The 11,995-nt window shown below is 44.0% G+C and overlaps 1 protein-coding gene across 1 annotated transcript in view; it reads right to left on the bottom strand.

Annotated features, from left to right (window-relative positions):
* The window catches only part of slc7a8a (solute carrier family 7 member 8a), a 13,098-nt gene extending 3,062 nt beyond the window's left edge, over positions 1-10,036 (bottom strand). Inside the window, exons 1-4 of the mRNA XM_019858557.1 lie at positions 9,513-10,036; positions 3,916-4,120; positions 2,740-2,891; positions 2-92 (exon numbers count right to left, since the gene is read on the bottom strand). Of these exons, the coding sequence (XP_019714116.1) occupies positions 2-92; positions 2,740-2,891; positions 3,916-4,120; positions 9,513-9,648 (584 nt within the window). The 5' untranslated portion in view covers positions 9,649-10,036. The remainder of the gene's footprint in view (position 1; positions 93-2,739; positions 2,892-3,915; positions 4,121-9,512) is intronic.
* Positions 10,037-11,995: the final 1,959 nt, after the last annotated feature.

Genomic DNA, 11,995 nt, shown 5'->3' with positions numbered 1-11,995 from the left:
GAGGGCCAAGGAAAGCCGCTTTCCTGCCGTGAAGATGTCCTGCACTCTGGTTGCCCATCGCACGCTGGAGCAGTTCACCCATGTCAAGAGCACTGGACACACAAACACAAAAATACATTAGATCATCGATATATGACTTTTCACAGCTGGGAAACCTAGTGGGGGAGGGGAGGGACTATGAGTTGTCATGTGACCCCATATGGTAACAGGTCAGCGGCTGGAGAGGCTCTACATAACACACAAACACAAAAATACATTAGATCATCGATATGTGACTTTTCACAGCTGGGAAACCGAGTAGGGTGGGGAGGGGGGGACTTTGCGTTGTCATGTGACCCCATATGGGAACAGGTCAGAGGCTGTACATGGACCTTTGACGTGGCTCATGCGCATTGAACTTCTCCATCAGCTTGCACAATCGAGCCATCTTAACAAGCCAATAAGTTCAGGCCAATAGGGTGCCATTAAAAATGGCCTCTTTGACACACCATTTGACAGGAGTATGGATTTTTTTTTCTTTGATTAGAGCTTTCAGCAGTGATAGGAAGTAACGGACTTTGTCACTGTACATAATCACCCAGTCAAGTGAATCCACATTTGTTTTGAAATACATGACACATGTCTCAAGATAATTGCTGAAAACATGCAAAGGCCGAGAACTTTTCAGTACGGTCGAACCTGGTGACGACGTACCTCGAGGGACAGAGCGAACCCGTACATTCTAACGGTAGTTTGTTGTCACCATTTCCAATAAAATGGCCGCCAACATTGACAGTATGAACATTTATAGATTTAAGAACATGTCAATTACAAATACTGTACGTGTATAGGATTAAAAAAAAACGATTTTATCTCAACTCAACTCAACTGTATTTACAGAGCACTTTCAAACAGCCATCGCTGCACACAAAGTGCTGTACATGGAGCAACTAACATATACAACAGTAAAGCAACAAATCAGTCACAAAGACGGTAGAAAGCACCAAACAGCAAAACCAAGAACAAATCTGAGTCATGCTGAGTCAAATGCCAAAGAATACAAGTGACTTTTGAGGTCGGTTTTCAAGATGGGCAGCGAGGTTTTATGAGACATGAAACAAGCAACTGTCACGCCCCTTTTTCATTTCTGAAAACATAAAGGCGGCAAATGAAAAGTCCCCCTTCTCCCGGTCAGGATGTGAAAGCCCTTTATGATCATCTTTCAATCTGTTGGCCTCCAAATCTGCATTGATTTTGTTGCCGTTACGGATGATTGTCAAAACCGTCGACTTTGCCAATTCGTAGTCTCGGCTGAGCTTGGTCTGGGACACTCCCTTTCCAAAGTGATTTTGAAGCCTCATTTTTACAAACTTGCTGAATTTTCTTTTTTTCATCATTCAAATTTGGCATGGTTAACAACGCTCTTCTTTGTGGAGTGTCATATCCATCGGATATTTATTTTAATTGACAGGGACTTGGAGGGCATTTGAGAGTCTCAATCCTTCAGGCCAAAACGTGCGAGTGCTTTTGCCACCTTTGGCTTTCACTGAATTCAGCCTAAACGTCAACAACGGATATCCAACCGCAGCACTCCTTAGCGGGCCGCTCAGCTGTCGGTAAGATGAGTAGACAAAATCAAATGTTACACATGTGCAAGTGCAAACACGACAGGGTCGCCGCCTCATAGCGAGGTTCCTCCCACTCTGTTTTTGACCCAGCGTTATTTGGCCTGCGACTCTGGATACTTCCCTAAATTTAAGTTAGGCTACATTCATTCAGACTGTCTCGGAGGTAATTTTAGGTGTTCCCACATGAATTTGCTGGAGTGCAACGGCACCCCCTGCTCACCTTTCACCCGCGCCACCCCCTCCCGGCGCTACTTTTTTTTTTGGCACCTCTTTCGAGGAGTAGGAGAGGGGTGCAGCAGGACGCCGTCTCCTTTTCGAGAACCTTCACACAAAACGTACATTTCCCAGTAAGGTTTGCTGAGACAAACACCGCGCTACAAAGCGAGCAGTCATGCCGCCGCGTCTCACTGGCTGTCTGACGTATGTGTGCAGTATTTGCCCGGAGCATGTCAAGTTTTGAGAGGGATGCGGATCAACTGTTGTCGTAGGTGTTCAAACACTCGCTATTAGAAAACAAGTAGAGGAGGGGCGGCGTGCACGAGTCGTGCTAGATCCATTTTCACGGCGGTCCAATGCAGGGGGGGTTCAAACGTAGAGAAGAAAATGGAAGGATGAAAGGGCCACTTTAAAATTCATCAACTTTTTGAAATTATTGTCCAGTTCATTTCATCAGCTTTCTGTTTAAGGTATTTAGGCAAATAGTTGACAATTTCTTTCCAAGTTTTTGTGGTGGACACCAGCCCTCTATCTCATGTCAAATATCATTTTTCATACGATCTATATTTTTGGGGTCATGTCGCGGGCCACCGAAAAATGGATGGCGGGCCGCAAATGGTCCCCGGGCCATAGTTTGGACACCTCGGTCAAATGTGCTGTCAGTGATGTTTTTTTTCTAGTTGAAATGTGTTTCAAGACTTGTGGGAGGGGTTAAACTATACTTTTTTTTGTGGTCTCTCTCAGATTTTGCCCTGTGTCGTGTTTGGTTCTGGAACGTATGAACTGGAGATCATAAACGCTGATGCCAACACATTTGAACACAATTCACACTTATTTTCGGGTATTACAGCGGGACTCCCCAAAATATGTTGAATGTGTATTGGAAATTGTGTTTTGTTTTTTGGGGCTGACTTACGGAGGCAAACTGCAGCGAGCAGGCGCAGCCCGTTGTCCGGCGGTAAGCAGGTGGGGAAGAGGGGCTGCAGGACGTAGTTGGAGAAGGTCAGCGCGATCACGGCCTGGTTGGTCGGGTAGATGACCAGCACAGCAATCCACAGACGCAGGAACCTGGACCAAAAGACGGGGAGGTGGCGTTTGGGGATTAGGACAAAGATGACTTCTTGGAATGTTTTCGCTCGGTCAAAATAACAAGCTTTGTTCGGACAAGGGTTTAATGGAGGCTTATGACGGCTCATTCCACAGGAATGTGTGTGTTTGACGTGAAAGTGTGTTTGACGGGAAAAAAAAAAAATTGGGGGGGGGGGGGGGCGTCAGGGTACGCTAACTATAGCAGCTTGACAAGTACAGCGCTGGTGGAACAAGCAACCTTTGGTGTTTTTCTATTGAAGTTGTGTTTAGGCGGACGTGAGGTACAAAAGGAGCGGGGCTGACACAAAACAAACGTGGCATATTTATCCAAGATAGAGGGCACCGGGGGAGGCCAGATGCGTCAACCCGAGCTGAAGTTCTCTCAGGAGTTAAAGGTCATTGATGTGTATTGATAGAAACTGGAGTGACAAAAAAAAACAAAAAAAAAAAACAAAAAACAAACCTCGGCTGCTTTGTCTGATCGAATTCCTCTCCCAGAATACATCGTGATTGCAAGTACCCTGGTGATAATTGAAGTGGCTGGGGGGCCCGGGAGGTGCATACAATGGTCTCATCCGTGTTTATTGTCTGGACCAAAGCACAGTGTGTTTTTACTCTTTTCTGGGAAATTGTCACACAGTTGCCAAGCCCTGAACGGTAACATCACCTTGAATGAATGAGCGGAAAGGAGAACGTGAGCCCCTACTTGAAAGCCACAAGCAGCAACAAAAACCCCCCACCCCACAAAGTGGTTTTGTAAGCCTGCCCGTTTATAATCCAGGTCCATATGTCTGATCTCCAGGCTCATCCAGTCCTAAATCCAAATGTTATTAATTTTAATATGAACTCTTCATGGTTCGGCCCCCCTCGACAGTAAATGTAATCGACCTCATCGAATAACTGAGTAGAGGTAAAAAAAAAAAAAAAGTGAATTTGTGAAGGAAATTAGTCTTAGTATCATGAGCAGTATTCAGCGCCACTTGAGCCTCGAGGGTTCGCTCACCCAGCCAATCCTCCGAAAATGTCCTTCACGTAGGAGTAGTCGCCCCCCGACTTGGGGATAGTGACGCCGAGCTCGGCATAGCACAGCGCCCCGATGGCCGTGATGATGCCCGTGATGATCCACACGACGAGGGCCACGCCCACAGAACTGGCGTTCTCCATCACGCCCTTTGGACTGACAAAAATTCCAGATCCAATAATGTTACCTAAAAGGAGAAGAAAAACGCGGATCAGGCAGAGGTTTTCCAAATGTCTCATGTGAACATTTCAACACAGACATCAGTTACACATGTATCGCCAGTCCAAAAGCATCAAAAGCATCGCGGTACACAAGTCTCAAGGAACTATGTTGAAGTGATTATTATACTTACTAAGAGAATAGTGTTGGAGGAAATTGGGCAGGAGCCAATTTTAGCCTGGGTTTTTCGGCGGGATGTAACGATATCCAAACGTCACAACATGATATTATCACGATATATAAACCTCGCGATACGATAACTATCACGATATAGTGGGGAGGCTGGCGATATAAAACTAGTGGAGGAACTCAAATGTCTTGCGTTCCCCCCTCATCTGGCGATGAGCGTGGGCCTTCAACGTCGGTGGGTGGCCAAAAAGCTCTCGATTCAAATTAAAACGTAGTAAATAAATTAACCACCAGAGGGTTTTGAAGGCTCAAATGGAAAATACCTTGGCCTGATTCACGGAGGTGCCGCTTTTAATATTGTGTCATGACGATGACGATATCGTGACAATTTTTGTATCGTGATATCACAATATTGCCGTAGTCTTTTCATCCCTAGTTGTTCATGGAAATCACAGAGAGTCTTCAGCACATGTGTGAGCACAGGGAAATTAAATCAACTGTAAGATATTTATTTTTCAGGGAAATGTTGTAATAAGGGTTTTTTGAAACTGAAATAGGCAACGTTTTGTTTTTACAAGTATGTTAAAGGTATATAATTACAGCATCCTTTACGCTAATTTCCGTGAGCCAGTCTCTAGTGCTCTGCATTATATGTTAGCATCAAGCTAGCAGACTTTTGTTAATATAAGGTTTGTTTGAACATTCTGGGGTTTAAATATACAGTTCAGGCTAATCGTTTGTTTGATGTGTCACGCAGCTCGTGGAATGGGAGTTACCAGAATGTTGATACTAACCCTGAGGAATAATTTAAAACTGGTGTTGTAAGATGAGAAATTGTACAGGAGTGGTAAAATTATTTCAAATTGTTTGGATGTCTTGCTATACTGAGATTTTTCGATTGCAGGTGGATCAGATGTATTTTGTGATAAAACGGGTTCACGGCATCCTGTGTATTTTTGAGACATTTGTAAAATTGCCCAATGTAAAATAAAGATAGCGACAAACACTTAGTTCATAGATCAATGATCACGAATTGGGGGGGCGTGCCATACCAGCAAGTGGAACCGCTAACCTGACCTGTTTTAGTAGCTCCTCCACGTGGGATGCTACTTCATTTCAAGATGAGGTCACTTTTTTTTCTCTCTCTTTTGTTTTTCTCATGTGGCTTTGCAGGCAAACAGCACAGGAAAAATAACACGCTGGCACAAAAATGTAAGCGACAGATGTGCACGAGGTGTGGGGGAGGGTTGGTTGCTGTCACTGCGATACGGCGGCCCAGTCATCAGGCCAAATGGGAAGTGGTAATCTGCTGATGTAGCAAGATGAATAAGGAGCAGGCGGCCGGCTTCAGGATACCGGAGTAGAGGTGGGCCCACATGAGGGTAGACGGCTCATAAAAGGGCGGTGATGTCAAAGGACGCCTTGAAACATTACAGCCCCGCATGCATGATAGTCCGTACGGTCCAAAAGTCCAAGGTAGTCACAATCGCTCGACACAATGAACAATGATGCAGATTTTATAGCCAGTGTGTTTTGCGTTCGTGACACGCTGCCAAATGCGTAAAGGTTGAATCGCTGCGATGACAACTCGAAACGGCTCGCTGTTTCATAAAGGAAGAGCTTTGCTGTCAGACATGCTCGACGAGCAGGTTTCTGTTCCTATTCAGCTCTTTGGACAGAAGCCCAAACTCCACTTCAATTCCTCGCACAAATGAGGCAAAGAAAATGGTAAGGACCCACAACATTAGTGGAATCCACTGTGGCCCCGGGACTTAAAAAGTAAAGGACCTGAAAATTTCAGTCGTCGCTAAGTAATAACTCACTTTTCTACAAAGGAATGATAGAGTTGAAACATAACCAATGAAAACAAGAAGAGTTTAAAAGCATCTCCATTTTTGTGAACTGAGGAAAATGATTTCTGGTTCCAAAGTAACGCTCGTAATTTCTGTTTATGGTACGCTAATGTAAATGAAGCAAAATAAGAGGCTAATTTGGTAAAATTCAAACTTCACATGAGACATGTAATCGATTAATTGACAACTAATCGATTAAGACAAATCAACAAATTTCTAAAATCTAAAAATTCTCTCGAAGATTTTTGTTCTGATTCCGAATTTGCCCTCTTTTGTTTCTCTAGCACATCAGGTTTGCATAATAAAAACAATAATATTCATAATAATAATGTAAAATGATAGTAAATATGAAATGTCTTGTTGTTTCATCAACACATGGCAATAAAAGTTTTTTTTCATGAAATTAATTGACCAAAAATAACCAAAAAGGCTCCTTGCTCGAGACATGCTGACAACGCAGAGTTCAAACTTAAGGCGATCAGTTACGCAGTTGAACACGGAAATAGAGCAGCGGTAAGAGAGTTCAACGTTAACGAGTCAATGTTACAACTTGCTATTTGTTAAGTGAATTGTAACGCTGCTTTAATAAGTTTTACTGACATCTGATCGTTCTGTTGGTATTTCCTTCAGTGTAGCTCCATCTAGTGGATGCATTGTAGATTGCGTCTTTTAATGCGGTGCACCCAATGTATGAAAAAAATTACAAAATAGGCCATTCATTGAAGGTGCGCCTCATAATCCAGTGCGCTTTTTAGTGTGGAAAATACGGTAGTCTCTTTTACCAATAAGATTTCAAAGTCGCCTCACGCACGCACACACAGAATCAAAGCATTTTCATATTCTCTGATTGGTCGGTCAGGCCAAAACTACTCAGCTAGCAAAACACGTTTGTCACAGAAGTTGCACATGAATACATTTAAAACTCAGTCAGTCATGTATTTTGTTTCTGGAATGTCAGTGAGGAAGAAAAAAAAGCAACGAACGAAATCCACTAAATAAAGCGTGCTTTGCCAGCTCAAGTGGTTTAGCCGAGCATACTAATGCAACTGAGTTATCAGGGTGGGGACCTTGTTGCAAGTGGCCAAGGGTTCACTTGTAATCCTTCTTACAAATTGGTGTGTGTGTGTGTGTGTGTGTGTGTGTGTGTGTGTGTGTGTGTGTGTGTGCCTGCGTGCGTACGTGTGTGTGTGAGACTGTTTGATGTCCTTGGAAACAAGGATCGCTCGCGGCTGAGACGAATCACGCCGGACCCACGTGACGTGAAAGTCCGGACTCTGGAAGGGCCATAAAACCCTCTGACCGCACTCAAACAATGGGAAAAGGACAGCATGCAATATATGCATAAACAAATGAAATCATTTTGATATCAGTGAAATCTGAGGTTGCACAAAATGCACACCCCCGCTTAAAACTGGGGATGCGACCTTTAACCGTGTGTAAAGTTCAGATGTTCTAGTCGGCTTTTCCTGACATTTTCCTTGCCACACCCGACAGCACAAGCCCTGGGCCGCGCAAGCTGCCACCGCATTAAAGGTATCTCATTGTTCAAAGATGTGTGTCAGGTGAAGGGTACAAAAGAATTTCCCGGAATCAAATATCCAATGGGACAACGCGAAGACGGTCATCCCATCCCCAAATGGGGAATATATTTGCCCCGCAGTCACGTGAACAGTTCCAAACAGCTGTCAATGTTAGCACAAAACCTTCAGGCCTCTGCTGGAAAGCAAAAAATGTCAGGAAAAGAGCACAAGAACATTAAAAGTTTATAATGGGGTGAATAAATGGCATTTTAAATGGCGGCAGGTGCATGACGAATGCAATTAACACAGGCACATCCACAGTTTTAAGAGGATGTACACACTTATGCAACCAAATTTGGTCATTTGTTGATTTTTTTTTTTTTTTTTTTTTAAATGGAGGTCCTCAGGTCACATTAAGGCTCGAAAATTATTTTTGCCTCGTTTTTGATATCCCAAAAACCTGGTCCTTCGAACAGGGGTGTGTAGACTTTTTATATCCACCGCCGATGCAGTGTGATACAGAGAAGAGTGTGATGTTCTGCTTTTCTTTAGTCGTATGTGGCGCTGCTTCGTATGTTAAGGAAGCAATTGTTGGAAGCTTTCAAATAACTGCCAAGTTTTGCAATGCTAATTTCCATGAGCCCATTCATGGCTTTTCGCATTATATGTTAGCATTAAGCTAGGGCAGTTTTGCTAATACATGTTTCAATGCAACATTTTGGTGTTTAATTATACACTTTGTTCACATATGTTTAGAATGTGAAAAAAATGTTGTTTTAAGAAGTTTCAATGTGTTTAAACTCGAAAAGGGGGGGAAAAAATCAGATAGTCTCTCTCTACATTGCAGATTTGAGACTTCCGTCTCATCTAATGTTTTTCCGTCTGTTCTCCCTCCACTCTCGGGACCTGTGTGCACTCTCACTCATCTTTTCTCTGGTTACCGTGGAAACGCACGGCTGGATGAGTCAGCCCTCCCTTCCTTCCCTCGCTCCCTTTCCACCTGTCAAGGTCAATGGAAGGACCGCACATTTACAAGCGGGCTGCAAGCAAAAGTGACCCATGGGTTAAACCATGTGTCAAGATGGCGGAATTGTCGAGGGTGTCATCATCTCCACCCTCCAGATAGTTTGACTTGATTAAGGACAATGAATGGCAATGAATGGACGGCCTAAACAATAGTGCCCCATGGGATGGCCCATGTGTCAAAAGCAGAAGAAGAGTTTGTTTTTCAACACGACATGAACCAGGCTATTCCTCAATTGATTGTGCAACTTTACACTCAAGAGGACAAGTTTCTGGAACATGGTTGACAGATGGAATGTTGAGCCATGGGCGAAACGATGTGTCAAGAGGACCAAATAGTAGGGCTTCTTTTTCAACACCGGTGGTGTTTGTGCTTGTGAGGTGGAAATTTACCTTAATGAGGTCAAGTGGGATAAAAAATGGTTCGGTGAATGGTTGAAAGAAAAGTGACACCTGCAGGTTAGGCCACGGGTCTAGATAGGGGAACAAAAGAGTTTTTTTTGCCCCTAACTATAGACATCAGACATGTTTATCATTTGAGGTGAAAATGGGCCCTGTATGAAAAATAGACAGATGGCTGCAACATTGAGGCCGTGGATGAAACCATGTGTCGAGAGGGGTGTTTTTCACCACTGCTTTGCAGGTGTCTGTTTGCCATTTGTGGTGGAAATTTAGCCGAATGAAGACAAGCAAATATTGAAAATGGACGGATGGCAATTGATGCATGGGTGAGAGTTGGCCCGTGTGACATCAGGGGTAAACAGCGGTTGTTTAAGTACAAGTGTGCTTATCATTTGAGGTGGAACTCTGATGCCAAGTTGTCCCGACAACTCACCAACTATGATACCGCAGGCGCTGACAAGGCCGATTTCTTTCTTGAGTGCAACTCCTCCTCCTCCTCCTCCGTCTCCGGACTCATCACCGGCAGCATCCTTGGAAGAAGCGCCCCGCTGTCTGGGACCGTCCGACATGTCGGCAAAGATTGCGCGTCTTCCCACTTAGGCTCCCTCCCCGGCTCCCACGTCTGCCCGAGCAGGTCTTCCGCCAAATAAACAACGCACGTCCACGCGCTTATCGGCGCTGTCGGCAACCTGTAAGGCGCGCAAACGCACACGCGGAAGGACGGACAGATCCAAGTTGAAGTGCGAGAGGACAAGAAATTAAAAAATAAAATAAAATCCACCGCCGGTCTCAGTGGAACGCGCGTCAAGTCCGCCTGTCGTGCCAAACGCGCATATTCTATTCCAAATGGCAAAAGTCTCCGTCGCCGAGGAGCAAATTTAGCGTTTGTCCCCGTGGGGGCTCTGGAGCATGTTGAGTCAGCTGCGCGTCGTAAACTTCCGCGGTGGCCTATGTAGTGAGCGGCTGAAATATGCATGCGTGCGTCATGCGCGTACATTAGCCCCGCCTACGATGGGTTTGCTTTGCCTCCTTTTGAGAACTCTTCATTTCTGTCGACACCAGGACGGCTGGCCCGTGTGATTTCCAATATCTTGTCATATTTGTTGTACGAAGAAGAATCGCCCCACCCCGTGCCCCGAATCGCGTCATTCAAACGTAAAATAGTTTCATGTCATTTGTCTCATCAAGTCTTGATGTCTGTCGAGTATTGGCCATCATAACAGAAAAAGATTGGTGTCATGAAAAGTTTAGATTCGATAATAGGTTCATTATTGTCCAATTATTCCCAAATGACAAAAGAATCAGAAGAAATTATTATTTTTTTTAAAAATAATTTATCTCATGAAATAATGAGTGAATAGATTTGATGAATAATGACTTATCTTGTTTCATCAAATAGGCCGATATTATGAACATTTCAAATGTTTTTGTTGTATTTTATAAAATAATTGGTGAGCTAAAAAAAAAATATATATATATATATTTGCATTAAAAAATTGATCGTGACATACTTTAGTTTGTTTGTTTTTGTAATTTAAACATGATCAAATAATTGGCTGACTCTCAGAATGTGATGCATTATTTTACTACAAAAATTGTTCATCACTTCAGGTGGATATTTACCCAAATGAGAAAAAACATCCAGGAAGAGGGTGAATAGTCGAGGTCGCTTTTCAATACTTCACTCACCTCGTTTTTCATCATTTGGGCAAAAAAAAAAAAAAAAGACAATTTTACGAATGAACGGAATAATGCACACACACACACACACACACACACACACACACACACACACACACACACACACACACACACACACACACACACACACACTTATTAGTCACATCCTCCTTCTGGCCCCCCATTCACCTGAGAGGCACCCGTGCTTCCTATTCACTCGTGACAGCCGGCAAAAAAAGACTTACATAAACGCCGTGCTGCAAAACGGAGCATTTTTGTTGCTGACTCATCAAATCCACATGTGCAGTAAATGGAACTAAACTGCAAAAGGAGCATACAGTCACTTGATTTCACAGTTTCCTTATCTGTGTTTGTTTGACGAGATCAGCCACAATGGCCCTCCGTGACCTTCCTGCCTTACTTTTTGGCCATCAATGGTGGGAGACGCTCCTGATTTGGCATTGTTGGCTTGATTGGATTAGCCAACCTCTTTTGCAGATGACATCAGCTACATGCAAATGAAATATCTCGTTGAGTGCATTTGTCATGTGACCTGCACCGCCTCTCATCCTCAGGGAGCACTTTGTATTTGCTGAGCTGCCTGAAGGTCTTGCGTGAGTCGTCGCCTGCGTGTGTTTGATCAGGGAGGATCATTTGAGAAATGCAATCACACTCTGGAAACATGAGGAAAACGGATAGAAAGGAAGCAACAGAGTGTCCTATCTATCTATCTATCTATCTACCAGTCGATCGCGATCGATGTACAAGGCACCCTTTAAACCATGTGTTCACACTTTTTATGTAAACCTTTTGAATGACAAACCAACAAAGAGTGTGAGCAAGAGAAAATAAACGTACTGTATGTCTGCAAGTATTTTCTACCCGTTGGGAAGGTAGGCTAAGGAAACTCGCAGGGTTTCAAAGGGATTATCAGAGTTGTGCAGGAGGAAAGGCGGCAATGATTTGAACTTGGCCGCTATGTCCTGACTCAGCGGTGCGCCGCTGACCATCAAAGCTGAACCCATGACTTTTCCCTGTACACTTTTTGAAAGTTCTGCGCAACACACACCGCAAGGAATACCTTTCCATCACGTGGATGCAGCTGACGTATTTATCTGGAATGCGCACGCGCGCACGCGCGCGCACACACACACACACACACAGACGCACGCACGCACGCTGGTAGGCGACAGATTGATCTGTGAAAGGCTTGGAGATTGTCCAGATAAGGCTGTT

Source organism: Hippocampus comes, unplaced genomic scaffold, assembly GCF_001891065.2.
Source record: "Hippocampus comes isolate QL1 unplaced genomic scaffold, H_comes_QL1_v1.1 scaffold48, whole genome shotgun sequence".
NCBI classification, from domain to species: Eukaryota; Metazoa; Chordata; class Actinopteri; order Syngnathiformes; family Syngnathidae; genus Hippocampus; species Hippocampus comes.
Note: the sequence above shows the minus strand (reverse complement) of the source record. Positions and strands in the feature narration are given on the sequence as shown.